Here is a 12,898-nt window from a genome sequence, read left to right on the forward strand (position 1 = left end):
CTACTGGTTAAGATATGTTCCTAGAGAAAATTTAGTTGAAAGTTGGTAGTAGCAATTATGCGGACTGGGTCCGTAAACTGAGGATTGTCCTCATTGCTGCACAGAAGGCTTATGTCCTTAATGCACCGCTCAGTGTGCTGAACCTCAGCGTCGTCTGTAGATGTTACGAAACATCTGACATACACGTTTTGATGACTACGTGATAGTTCAGTGCGGTTTAGAATTGTGGCACCCAAGACGTTTTTGAAACGTTGCAGAACATGTGAGATGTTCCGAAGACTGAAATTGGGATTTCAGACTAGTGCCCACGTCAAGAGGTATGAGACCTCTGACAAGTTTCTTAAGCCTGCAAACTAAGGGAGAAAAGCTCAATCGTTGAGTGTGTGCTCAGATTGTCTGAGTGCCACAATCGCTTGAATCGAGTGGGAGTTAATCTCCCAGATGAGATAGTGATAGTTCTCCATAGTCACTGTCACCAAGCTAGTAGAGCTTCGTGATGAACTATAACATATCAAGGATAATTATGATGATCCTTGAGCTATTCGCGATGTTTGACACCGCGAGAGTAGAAATCAAGAAGGAGCATCAATTGTTGATGGTTAGTAAAACCACTAGTTTAAGAAGGGCAAGGGCAAAAGGGATACTTCATGAAACAGCAAGTCGTTTGCTGCTCTAGCGAAGAATCCCAAGGTTGAACCCAAACCCGAGACTAAGTGCTTCTGTAATGAGAGGAACGGTCACTGAAGCAGTACTACCCTAGATACTTGGTAGATGAGAAGGCAGGCAAGGTCGACAGAAGTATATTGGATATACGTTATATGAATGTGTACTTTACTAGTACTCCTAGCAGCACCAGGGTATTAGATACCGGTTCGGTTGCTAAGTGTTAGTAACTCGAAATAAAAGCTGCGGAATAAATGGAGACTAGCTAAAGGTGAGATGACGATATGTGTTGGAAGTGTTTCCAAGGTTGATGTGATCAAGCATCGCATGCTCCCTCTACCATCGAGATTTGGTGTTTGCGTTGAACATGATTGGATTATGTTTACCGCAAAAACGGTTATTCATTTAAGGAGAATAATGGTTACTCTGTTTATTTGAATAATACCTTCAATGGTCTTACACCTAAAATGAATCTCGATCGTAGTGATACACATGTTCATGCCAAAAGATATAAGATAGTAATGATAGTTCCACATACTTGTGGCACTGCCATTTGAGTCATATTGGTATAGAACGCATGAAGAAGCTCCATGTAGATGGATCTTTGGACTCGGTCGTTTTTGAAAAGATTGAGACATGTGAACCATGTCTATTGGTATATATGCATGAAGAAACTCCATGCAGATGGATCGTTTGGACTCACTTGATTTCGAATCACTTGAGACATGCAAATCACACCACATGGGCAAGATGACTGAAAGTCCTCGTTTTCAGTAAGATGGAACAAGAGAGCAACTTATTGGAAGTAATACATTTTGATGTATGCAGTCTGATGAGTGCAGAGGCATGCAGTGGATATCATTATGTTCTTACTTCACAGATGATTCGAGTAGATGCTGAGTGTATTTACTTGATAAAACACAATTCTGAATTATTGAAAGGTTCAAGTAATTTCAGAGTGAAGTTGAAGATCGTCGTGACAAGAGGATAAAATGTCTGTGATATGATCATAGAGATGAGTATCTGAGTTACGAGTTTGGCACACAATTAAGACATTGTGGAAAGTGTTTCACAATTAATACCGCCTGGAACACCATAGTGTGATGGTGTGTCCGAACATCATAACTGCACCCTATTGGATATGGTGCATACCATGATGTCTCTTATCGAATTACCACTATCGTTTATGGGTTAGGCATTAGGGATAACCGCATTCACTTTCAAAGGGGCACCACGCAATTCCGTTGAGACGACACCGTTTAGAGAAACCTAAGTTGTCGTTTCTTAAAAGTTTGGGGCTGCGACGCTTATGTGAAAAAGTTTCAGGCTGATAAGCTCGAACCCAAAGCGGATAAATGCGTCTTCATAGAATACCCAAAACAGTTGGGTATACCTCCTATTTCAGATCTGGAAGCAAAAGTAATTGCTTCTAGAAACAGGTCCTTTCTCGAGGAAAAGTTTCTCTCGAAAGAATTGAGTGGGAGGATGGTGGAGACTTGATAAGGTTATTGAACCGTCGCTTCAACTAGTGTGTAGCAGGGCACAAGAAGTTGTTCCTGTGGCACCTACACCAATTGAAGTGGAAGCTTATGATAGTGATCATGAAACTTCGGATCAAGTCACTACCAAACCTCGTAGGACGACGAGGATGCGTGCTACTTCAGAGTGGTACGTGATCCTGTCTGAGATATCATGTTATTGGACAATACTGAACCTACGAGCTATGGAGAAGCGATGGTGGGCCCATATTCCGACAAATGGTTAGAAGCCATGAAATCCGAGATAAATGGAACTTTGAGAAGAAGACGGACGTGGACGGTAATGTTACCGTCTATGAAGCTTGACTTGTGGCAAAGAGTATTTTCACAAGTTCAAGGAGTTGACTACGATGAGATTTTCTCATCCGTAGCGATGCTTAAGTCCGTCGGAATCATGTTAGCATTAGCTGCATTTATGAAATCTGGCGGATGGATGTCAAAACAAGTTTCCTTACCAGTTTTCGTAAGGAAAGGTTGTATGTGATACAATCAGAAAGGTTTTGTCGATCCTAAGGATGCTAAAAGGTATGCTAGCTCCAGCGATCCTTCCATGGATTAGAGCAAGCATCTCGGAGTCAGAATATACGCTTTGATAGAGTGATCAAAGTTTTTGGGTTTATACAAAGTTTGTTAGAAACTTGTATTTACAATAAAGTGAGTGGGAGCGCTACAACATTTCTGATAAGTATATGTGAATGACATATTGTTGATCCAAAATGATGTAAAATTTCTGGAAAGTATAAAGGGTTGTTTGAAAGGAGTTTTTCAAAGGAAGACCTGGATAAAGCTGCTTACATATTGGGCATCAAGATCCATAGAGATAGATCAAGACGCCTGATGATACTTTCAAAAGACAGCACACCTTGACATGATTTTGAAATAGTTCAAAATAGATCAGCAAAGAAGGAGTTCTTGGCTGTGTTACAAGGTGTGAGCATTGAGTAAGACTCAAGACCTGACCACAGCAGAAGAGAGAGAAAGGACGAAGGTCGTCCCCTATGCTTCAGACGTAGGCTCTACAGTATGCTATGCTGTGTACCGCACATGAAGTGTGCCTTGCCATGAGTTGGTCAAGGGGTACAATAGTGATCCGGGAATGGATCACATGACAGCGGTCGAACTTATCCTTAGTATCTAGTGGACTAAGGAATTTTCTCGATTATGGAGGTGAAAAGGAGTTCGTCGTAAAGGGTTACGTCGATGCGAACTTTGACACTAATCCGGATGACTCTGAGTAGTAAACCGGATTCGTATAGTAGAGCAATTATTTGAAATGGCTCCAAATAGCGCGTGGTAGCATCCACAAGATGACATAGATATTCGTAAAGCACACGGTTCTGAAAGGTTCAGACCCGTTGACTAATAACCTCTCTCACAAGCATAACATGACCAAACCAGAACACATTGAGTGATAATCACATAGTGATGTGAACTAGATTGTTGACTCTAGTAATCTCTTTAGATGTTGGTCACATGGTGATGTGACCAGTGAGTGTTAATCACATGGTGATGTGAACTAGATTATTGACTCTAGTGCAAGTGGGAGACTGTTGGAAATATGCCCTAGAGGCAATAATAAATGGTTATTATTATATTTCTTTGTTCATGGTAATTGTCTATTATTCATGCTATAATTGTATTGTCCGGAAATCGTAATACATGTGTGAATACATAGACCACAACCTGTCCCTAGTAAGCCTCTAGTTGACTAGCTCGTTGATCAACAGATAGTCATGGTTTCCTGACTATGGACACTGGATGTCATTGATAACGGGATCACATCATTAGGAGAATGATGTGATGGACAAGACCCAATCCTAAGCATAGCATAAAAGATCGTGTAGTTTCGTTTGCTAGAGCTTTTCCAATGTCAAGTATCTTTTCCTTAGACCATGAGATCGTGCAACTCCCGGATACCGTAGGAGTGCTTTGGGTGTGCCAAACGTCACAACGTAACTGGGTGACTATAAAGGTGCACTACGGGTATCTCCGAAAGTGTCTATTGGGTTGGCACGGATCGAGACTGGGATTTGTCACTCCGTGTGACGGAGAGGTATCTCTGGGCCCACTCGGTAATGCATCATCATAATGAGCTCAATGTGACTAAGGCGTTAGTCACGGGATCATGCATTGCGGTACGAGTAAAGAGACTTGCCGGTAACGAGATTGAACAAGGTATTGGGATACCGACGATCGAATCTCGGGCAAGTAACATACCGATTGACAAAGGGAATTGCATACGGATTGATTGAATCCTCGACACCGTGGTTCATCCGATGAGATCATCGTGGAACATGTGGGAGCCAACATGGGTATCCAGATCCCGCTGTTGGTTATTCACCGGAGAGGCGTCTCGGTCATGTCTGCATGTCTCCTGAACCCGTAGGGTCTACACACTTAAGGTCCGGTGACGCTAGGTTGTAGAGATATATGTATGCGGAAACCCGAAAGTTGTTCGGAGTCCCGGATGAGATCCCGGACGTCACGAGAGGTTCCGGAATGGTCCGGAGGTGAAGAATTATATATAGGAAGTCCAGTTTCGGCCACCGGGAAAGTTTCGGGGGTTACCGGTATTGTACCGGGACCACCGGAAGGGTCCCGGGGGTCCATCGGGTGGGGCCACCTATCCCGGAGGGCCCCGTGGGCTGAAAGTGGAAGGGAACCAGCCCTTAGTGGGCTGGGGCGCCCCCCTTGGGCCTCCCCCCATGCGCCTAGGGTTGGGAACCCTAGGGGGGAGTTCCCCCTTGCCTTGGGGGGCAAGGCACCCCTTCCCCCCCACTTGGCCGCCGCCCCCCCCCCCTTTGGATCTGATCTCCAGGGCCCCCCCCCAGGGGGCCTATATAAAGGGGGGGGGAGGGAGGGCAGCACACAACAGCCTTGGGCGCCTCCCTCCTCCCCTGCAACACCTCTCTCTCTCTCGCAGAAGCTTGCGAAGCCCTGCGAGAGACCCGCTACATCCACCACCACGCTGTCGTGCTGCTGGATCTCCATCAACCTCTCCTTCCCCCTTGCTGGATCAAGAAGGAGGAGACGTCGCTGCACCGTACGTGTGTTGAACGCGGAGGTGCCGTTCGTTCGACACTCGGTCATCGGTGATTTGGATCACGACGAGTACGACTCCGTCATCCACGTTCATTGGAATGCTTCCGCCCGCGATCTACAAGGGTATGTAGATGCACTCCTTTCCCCTCGTTGCTAGTAGACTCCATAGATGCATCTTGGTGAGCGTAGGAAAATTTTAAATTATGCTACGATTCCCAATACTCCGCTGCCGGCTGCTCAACCACGGCTGCCTCTCGCTCATTTTTGGAGGTGAGAACATGCTTTTACCCAAATTGTGTAGAACAATTTGTATTAGTAGGCTCATGGCAATTTTTGCTAGTAAAGCATTTGACAAATATGAACTATATATAGTTGTCTAACTAGAATGATCACATCTCTTTTTTGTGCCAACTAGAATGATTAATCTCTTGTTATTATTAGGTTTCATAAGAAATATCTTTGTTAAGTGGCAAAATAAGGCAATTTATTTTCTAGTTTGCTTCCTGGCAGCTATTATAATTGTTGTATGGCAACTTCCAAGGGGAAATACTCTAGAATGAATTTGCACACACTCATTTACCACAATGTGGATGTCATTTTTTTTGAATTTTTCCATGTCTACATCACACACACTTCTTTTTAGAACTTGCCATCATGACGAAAACAAACAATTTTTTTTAGAATTGCCATCTAAAACATCATACACATTTCCTGAATTTGCCATATTGTACGGATTTGTTCCCTAATTTCTGCCATGCGACAAGTGCAAAGGCATTTTTCATAGGGGAAAAACTCTAGAATGAGTTTGCACACACTCATTTACCACAATGTGGATGTCATTTTTTTCCATGTCTACATCACAGACACTTCTTTTTAGAACTTGCCATCATGACGAAAGCAAACAGTTTTTTATAGAATTGCCATCTGAAACATCATATACATTTTCTAAATTTGCCATATTGTATGGATTTGTTCCCTAATTTCTGCCATGCGACAAGTGCAAGACATTTTTCATATTAATTGCCATGTGTTGCAAAACTTTCTTTTTGCTAAATTGCCATGATGTGTAGGATAATTTGTTTTTCGTAGGTCGCATGGCAAGTGCTTTGAGTTTTCCCTATGTATCATGGCAAAGTATGAATATGCTTTATCCAAAACATGGGAATTTTTTATTTGCTTGATCACTCGGCAATTGGATTTTTTTTTTGCAATGCTCCCATTTTGTTTGCATTGCAAATTTTTAGCCATGCCCTTCTTCTAACCATGCCAGTGAAGCCCTTCTTATAACCATGCCACTAAAGCCCGTCTTCTAACACAAAATATGGCAATTTTGATATAAATACCATGGCAAATTTGTATATTCATTTTGCCATGGCAACTTTTTGATCAATTTTTTGTGCATTTTTCACATACACGGTAATTGTATTACACAAAAGATGGCTATTTCGATATAAATACCATGGAAAATTTGTATATTCATTTGCCATGGCAACTTTTTTTTGTCATTTTAGTGTTACTTCACATAATTTCTTATATAAAAGCATGGTTATTTCGATATAAATACCATGGCAAATTTGTATATTCATTTGCCATGGCAACTTTTTGATTTTTTTTGTGTTTTTTTCACACACACGACAATTTAATTACACAAAAGATGGCTTTTTGATATAAATACCATGGCAAATTTGTATATTCATTTTCCATGGCAACTTTTTGATCATTTTTTGTGTTATTTCACATAATTTCTTATATAAAAGCATGCCTTTTTTTTTATATAAATACCATGGCAAATTTTTACATTCATTTGCCATGGCAACTTTTTGATCAATTTTTTTGTGCTTTTTTCACATACATGGCAATTTTATTACACAAAATATGGCTATTTGATATAAATACCATGGCAAATTTGTATATTAATTTGCCAAGGCAACTTTTTTGATCATTTTTTGTGTTATTTCACACAATTTCCTATACGAAAGCTTGGCTATTTCGATATAAATACCATGGCAAATTTGTATATTCATTTGAAATGGCAACTTTTTGATCAATTTTTTGTGCCTTTTCACTTTTTTGCCATGGCATTTTAATCCACCTTTTTTTCTCTTTTGACGTATATAGCACAAAAAACATACAAATTTTTTAATCCATATTTTTCTTACCACCATGATACAGATACAAATTACCATAAACTTTTCCATTTAGTTCCTTTTTTCATAGAAAAAAATATCTTTTTGACTATACAAACTGGGCTGGTTTCTATAGCATGGTAACTCTGGGGTTTGTTAGTCACAGCCAAAACTGAGGTTTTTTGTTTACTGCAAAAACCGGGCCAAACTGGGTATTTTTATTTTACTATATAATATGGGTGTGTACCGGGTGTTCGAGCTGGGACCTGGGAGGCTTCTCTTCGTTCGGTCGAAGTCTCCCTCGATCGACTATCTTCTCAAGAAAAAAAAATGATAGCGAACGACTCATTCGAATCCACATGTGAACGTTATCAGCGTCCTAAGTAAAAAAAGAGAGGACACGTGTGTGGGTCCACAGGACGCGTCTCGCCGGCGCGAGGGCCCTAAGCATGGACGCGGCTCCCCTGACGTGCCGTTGGCACACTGACAGGTGGACCCGGGCCCACACATCGGCCCCACGTCAGGTGATCCGTCTCCCTAAGTGTGGGCCCACAGGACGCGTCTCGGGGGAGGGCCCTGATGCGTGATCGTAATCAGTCGGTTGAGTAAAAGCGTTTTAAGAAGAAAAAAATACCACGCGCCCTGCCGTCCACGCCCACAGACTGGGTGTGGACTCTCCGTGGGCGCAACCCTCCACGCCCATAGAACCGAGCCGGTGCGGCGGATAACCCTGCCACGCCATCGGCATGGTCACATACACCAAACCAAGAGCCCAAGGAGAAGACGAAACGGCACGCTTCCCGTTCCATCATCAAACGTTCTGCCGCAACGCTGTCTTATCTGGTCCGACTATTCTGCGCCCACACCTTATCTCCCTTGACGTCCTAGTCACCGCGCCGTCGACAAACCCACCAAAATCTCATCTGCGCATCTCCACTTTCACTCGCCTCCTTCCTTGTCAAGCGCACCCACCAAAATAGAGCTCGTAATGTACCACTGATTGATTTGGTTCGAACAATTTACACCTGCAAGGCCGCAACGTTAGAGTCAAATCGTTTACCCTAGAATCGAGCACGTAGAGTACGAAAACCTGGAGCTAGATTAGATTAGAGAATCTGATCGCGTCAGCAGTGAGTGTGTCTTATCCATTAATAATTTAAAAACACGTGAGGACGGCTAACACCGTCGTCGTCGTTAACCCGGCCTTGTGTTCCTGATGGACTCTGTCCAATCCGAGGTAAGGAAACGTTCCAGGTTACTGCTAAATTATTAGGATAAGATAAGATAAACGCGTGCGCCTAAACAAAGTCGTTAATTGATTACTCACAGGAGCAACAGCTTTCTTCTTCTCTCTCAGTTAAGGAAAACGGATAGGGACAGACGAGTCTCTCCTCATGGTCGTAGCAGGCCATGCCTATTTAACCGCACCCGTCCGCTCTCCCCCATCTTTCTCTCTCTCTCTTCTTCTTCTTTCTCTTCAGATCCCACAAAGCCCCAGACCCGGAGCAACTGACCAGCAAGTTATCGGGCATGGACGACGACGGCGACTGGATCACGGCGAGGTACCTCCTCTCCTCCATCCTCGGCCGAAACCCGCTCGTCGTCGACCACGTCGACGAGGAGTCCTTCCCGGTCGACCACGCCCCCGCCGCCGCCGGCCGCGGCGGGCCGGCGGAGGCGCCGGCGTGGCAGCCGCCGCCGGCCGTGTTCGCGGCGCCGAGCGTGGCCGGCACGGTGTGCGCGGTGTGCACGGAGGAGATCGCGGTGGCGGACCCCGTGGTGCGGCTGCCGTGCGCGCACTGGTACCACGCCGGCTGCATCGCGCCCTGGCTCGGGATCCGGAGCACCTGCCCCATGTGCCGCGCCGAGCTGCCGGCCAGGGAGGAGGCCGGCGAGGCCGGCGCCGTCGGCCGCGAGAAGCCCCCGCGCGCCGAGGCCGGGACCAGCGGCGCCGGCGTGCGGCGGGACGCGTCGTCGTACGGGGGGTACGTCGCCGCCGGGGGCGTCCTGTCCGGCTGATGGACGGGCGCGCGGGCCGTGGCGGAGTGCACGCGTCGTGTGCGCGCCATGGCTTTTGTCTTTTTTTTTTCTCGAGTGGTCCTCGATACTTGTTGTACAAATGAAATGGTTAATTATTAACATAATGTTGATTCTTGAGTGCTTAGCTCGTCATTAGCATCTGCTAAATCGAAAAAAAAACAAGGAAAAGCACTCGATGATTGTAAAGAGGAAAAGGGCAAACGTAGCTGTGAAGTGAGAATCTGATTCCCTGTCGCAGGGTGATGAAGGAATACAATGCCTTTGCCAAAAACAGCTACCCCATTCTTCCTTGGTCTTTGCTACTGTACTATTTTAGTGTAAAAGAAGTCATCTTCAAGGTTCGGTAACCAAGAGAGTACAAGATCACGTACCTAGAGCATCTTCAATAGATCATGCAAATTTGAAGCTGTAAAATTTACATCTTTAAAAAGTACATTTTACATTTAGAAAAGAGCCAACTTCAACAAATGATGTATATTGAAGATGTAAAAAAAGTAACTCCAACAGATGATACAAAATGGAGATATAAAACTGGCCGCCGGCCGCGCAACTGCGTGCAGCCGCGCGGATCGAAATAAAACGTCCCGAAAACAACTTAAAAATTTCACATGTTCACAATATCATATTATTATATAATTCATTAAATCCACAACATCAAATGCAACACAAATACAACAAAATTATTGCATTGTAGAACAAACAATTAATGAAACTAGGCGGCTCTTTCGTCATGATCGTGCGCATCGGAGTCTCTAATCTCATTGTACAGTCTTATGAAACGTCTGATTCACTCCTATTTTCTCATCGGCATAACGCGTACGCCCATCAGATCATAGAAGGTGTAATCTAAATCTTGCCCACGCTCATTTTCAATGATCATGTTATGCATGATCATGCAAGCAGTCATAATATACCAAAGATTCTTTTGATCCTAGAATCTAGATGGTCATCGCATAGTAGCAAATTGGGATTGCAAAATCCCAAATGCCCTCTCAACATCTTTCCTGGCAACGCTTGTTCGTTATGAAAGATGAGTTCTTTCTTACCATAGGGTTTTTCGACTGGCTTGACAAAAGTACTTCACCTCGGGTAGACCCCATCCGCAATATAGTACCCATAGTTGTATATGCGGCCATTTGCTTCGAAGGTCACCGGTGGTGCGTCTCCATTTGCTAATTTGGCAAAAAGAGGTGTTCGGTCGAGCATGTTGATGTCATTGCAAGATCCAGCCATCCCAAAATATGAATGCCAAACCCATGTTTCTTGATCGTCAACGGCCTTAAGAATGATAGTCGCATCCTTCCCGCGACCCTTAAACTGTCCATGCCAGGCTTTTGGGCATTTTTTTTTCATTTCCAATGTATGCAATCGACGGAGCCTAGCATATCTGGAAACCCATGGGCTTTGTTCATCTCCAAAAGCCTCTGAGTGTCTTGAGCATTGGGTGCTCTCAAGTACTCTGGACCAAACACGTCTACCATAGTCTTTGCAAAATTGTTTGACATAGAAAATAGAAGTGCTCCCTGCCATCGCCAAGTCGTCATCAATGTAGTCTGCCGGAACACCATAGACCATCATGCGCAAAGCAGCAGTGACCTGATGCTCGGTGCTATGTCCAAGCAACTCGGCACAATTCCTTCTCTGCTGGAAGGATCGATTATGCTGCTTCACGGAATCGCAAGTATGGATAAACAATTCTTTGGACATTGTGAACCAGTGTCGGAAGTACCTCTCTAAAAAAAGGGTGGTGAACCAAAATAGTTGCGCATCAACCTCTTGTTCGCCTCAACCTGTTCTCTCCATATGAACTCTCGGCCATACACGAAACCGCCGTGCTTCGGCTTCTTCCTCTTGTGCATCGCCACTAGCATAGCGATGTCCTCTTCTTCGATCAAATCAAATTCCTCATCCGACGAGGAATCGTCCATGAAAGAGAAGCCGCACGAGCTCATCGACAATACGAAAATCACTGTCAAACTACATCTTCAACCCCAATAAAACAACCTTCATGTTTGCATGATTTTTTACCTTAGGAGAATTTGCCGAACACCTTTCGTGCGAGGTGGAAGAAATCAGATGGCGGCAGGTGGGGCAGCCGTTCAGCGGCGGCTTGTGCAGCCGGCGGGTGCAGAACACCTACGGATGGCCGCGACCTTGCAGAGAACACGACGGCAGCTCCGCGCACGGGTGGGCGGCGTTGCACGGCGGGAAGAACGGTGGAGGCGGGCAGCCGTCGGGTAGGCGGTGTGGCACGCCTCCCATAGCTCCGGCAGTGGTTCGTGGCTAGCTAAAAGCCCAACCCACCGGGCCATCAACGGCATTGCAGCAGCCGACCTTCGGCGAATCTTTGAATCTACGACTTCGGCCGAAATCGAATCGTCGGCTGCGGCCGTCACTACTCTGGCGAGGCAGGCGGCGGGGGACGTATGGGCGGGGTCACGGCGGGGTCGGAGGTGGGCGGGCAGGCGGCGACGGCGATTTTGGGAGAATTCGATAGCGGCAGAGTTTGGCATCTGTCGGACGGGCGGGGGGCGGTCGGTCGGTAGCCAAATGAAGGCAGTTGAGCAGTTGGCGTGCAACCGCCGTTTTTACATCTCCCGTAGGTGCTCCAGGTGTGTATTTTACATCTTCGGAAGGTGGGGATGTAATTTCTTTTGCATCTAAATCATCTGTTAGAGAGGGATTTTTGGACCTCAGAGATGTAAAATTTAATTATTTTTTGCATCTACATCATCTATTGAAGATGCTCTTATGAGTTTTCTTGGGAACACCAAGGGTTAAACACATACAGTATAATCTAACTGCCTTAAAAAAACACATCTAACTACAGCGGAGCTGAATTACTAGCAATCAGGTACCCCAAAGAAAATAATTAGCCATCGATTGACTATGATAATGCTACTCACCGAACTGGAGTGTGCTACTCCCACTGACCACTTACTACTACTAATATGGCACATCAGCACAAGGCTAGATTTAGATTGCTCCTGCTCGAAACTGCTGCTCCAAATGCGTCACGCGTGTACTGGACACGGTCCATTGCGTGTTCTTTTTGTGGATTAATCACGTGTTTCTGTGTCGGCGTACGTGTTAGCTGACGAGTTGTATTCATAAGGCAAGCCCCAGACCTAACACCAGTTGAAATCTTGAGTAGTAAATCAACAGCCCAACGACCCGGTAGCTTGCTACGCGGTTTGCACTCTCAGTCGTGTGTTGCATCACACACACGCACTGACGCACGCACCCGCAGGCCAGGACACTTGCAGCTCGCATACGTGATTTTTTCTATTTTAGTCAAGTCTGACCCGCAAGTAGCTTTCCCACCCATAATAATAATCATGGACACATTGTTTTCCTGTGTCGGTGCGTGCAAGGTACAATGCCAATTATGAACATCATTTTTCAACAATCACCAAGATACCCCTCCGTTCTTAAATATAAGTTTTTATATAGAGATTTTAATATGAAGACTACATACAAAGCAAAATG

At 45.1% G+C, this 12,898-nt stretch overlaps 1 protein-coding gene across 1 annotated transcript; it reads left to right on the plus strand.

The window, feature by feature from the left end:
* The first annotated feature begins 8,715 nt into the window (after positions 1 to 8,715).
* Positions 8,716 to 9,680, plus strand: LOC123124648 (E3 ubiquitin-protein ligase SIRP1-like). Its single transcript, XM_044545232.1, has one exon. It carries the CDS (start codon positions 8,900 to 8,902, stop codon positions 9,386 to 9,388), a length of 489 nt encoding a protein of 162 aa, XP_044401167.1. The 5' UTR covers positions 8,716 to 8,899; the 3' UTR covers positions 9,389 to 9,680.
* The last annotated feature ends 3,218 nt before the right edge of the window (positions 9,681 to 12,898 follow it).

The sequence above is a fragment of the Triticum aestivum genome, chromosome 5D (genome assembly GCF_018294505.1).
Source record: "Triticum aestivum cultivar Chinese Spring chromosome 5D, IWGSC CS RefSeq v2.1, whole genome shotgun sequence".
In the NCBI taxonomy this organism is placed as follows: domain Eukaryota; kingdom Viridiplantae; phylum Streptophyta; class Magnoliopsida; order Poales; family Poaceae; genus Triticum; species Triticum aestivum.

Bases quoted from the DNA above. Each gene is read 5' to 3' on its own strand.
- LOC123124648 (XM_044545232.1), top strand. From the start codon at position 8,900: ATGGACGACGACGGCGACTGGATCACGGCGAGGTACCTCCTCTCCTCC.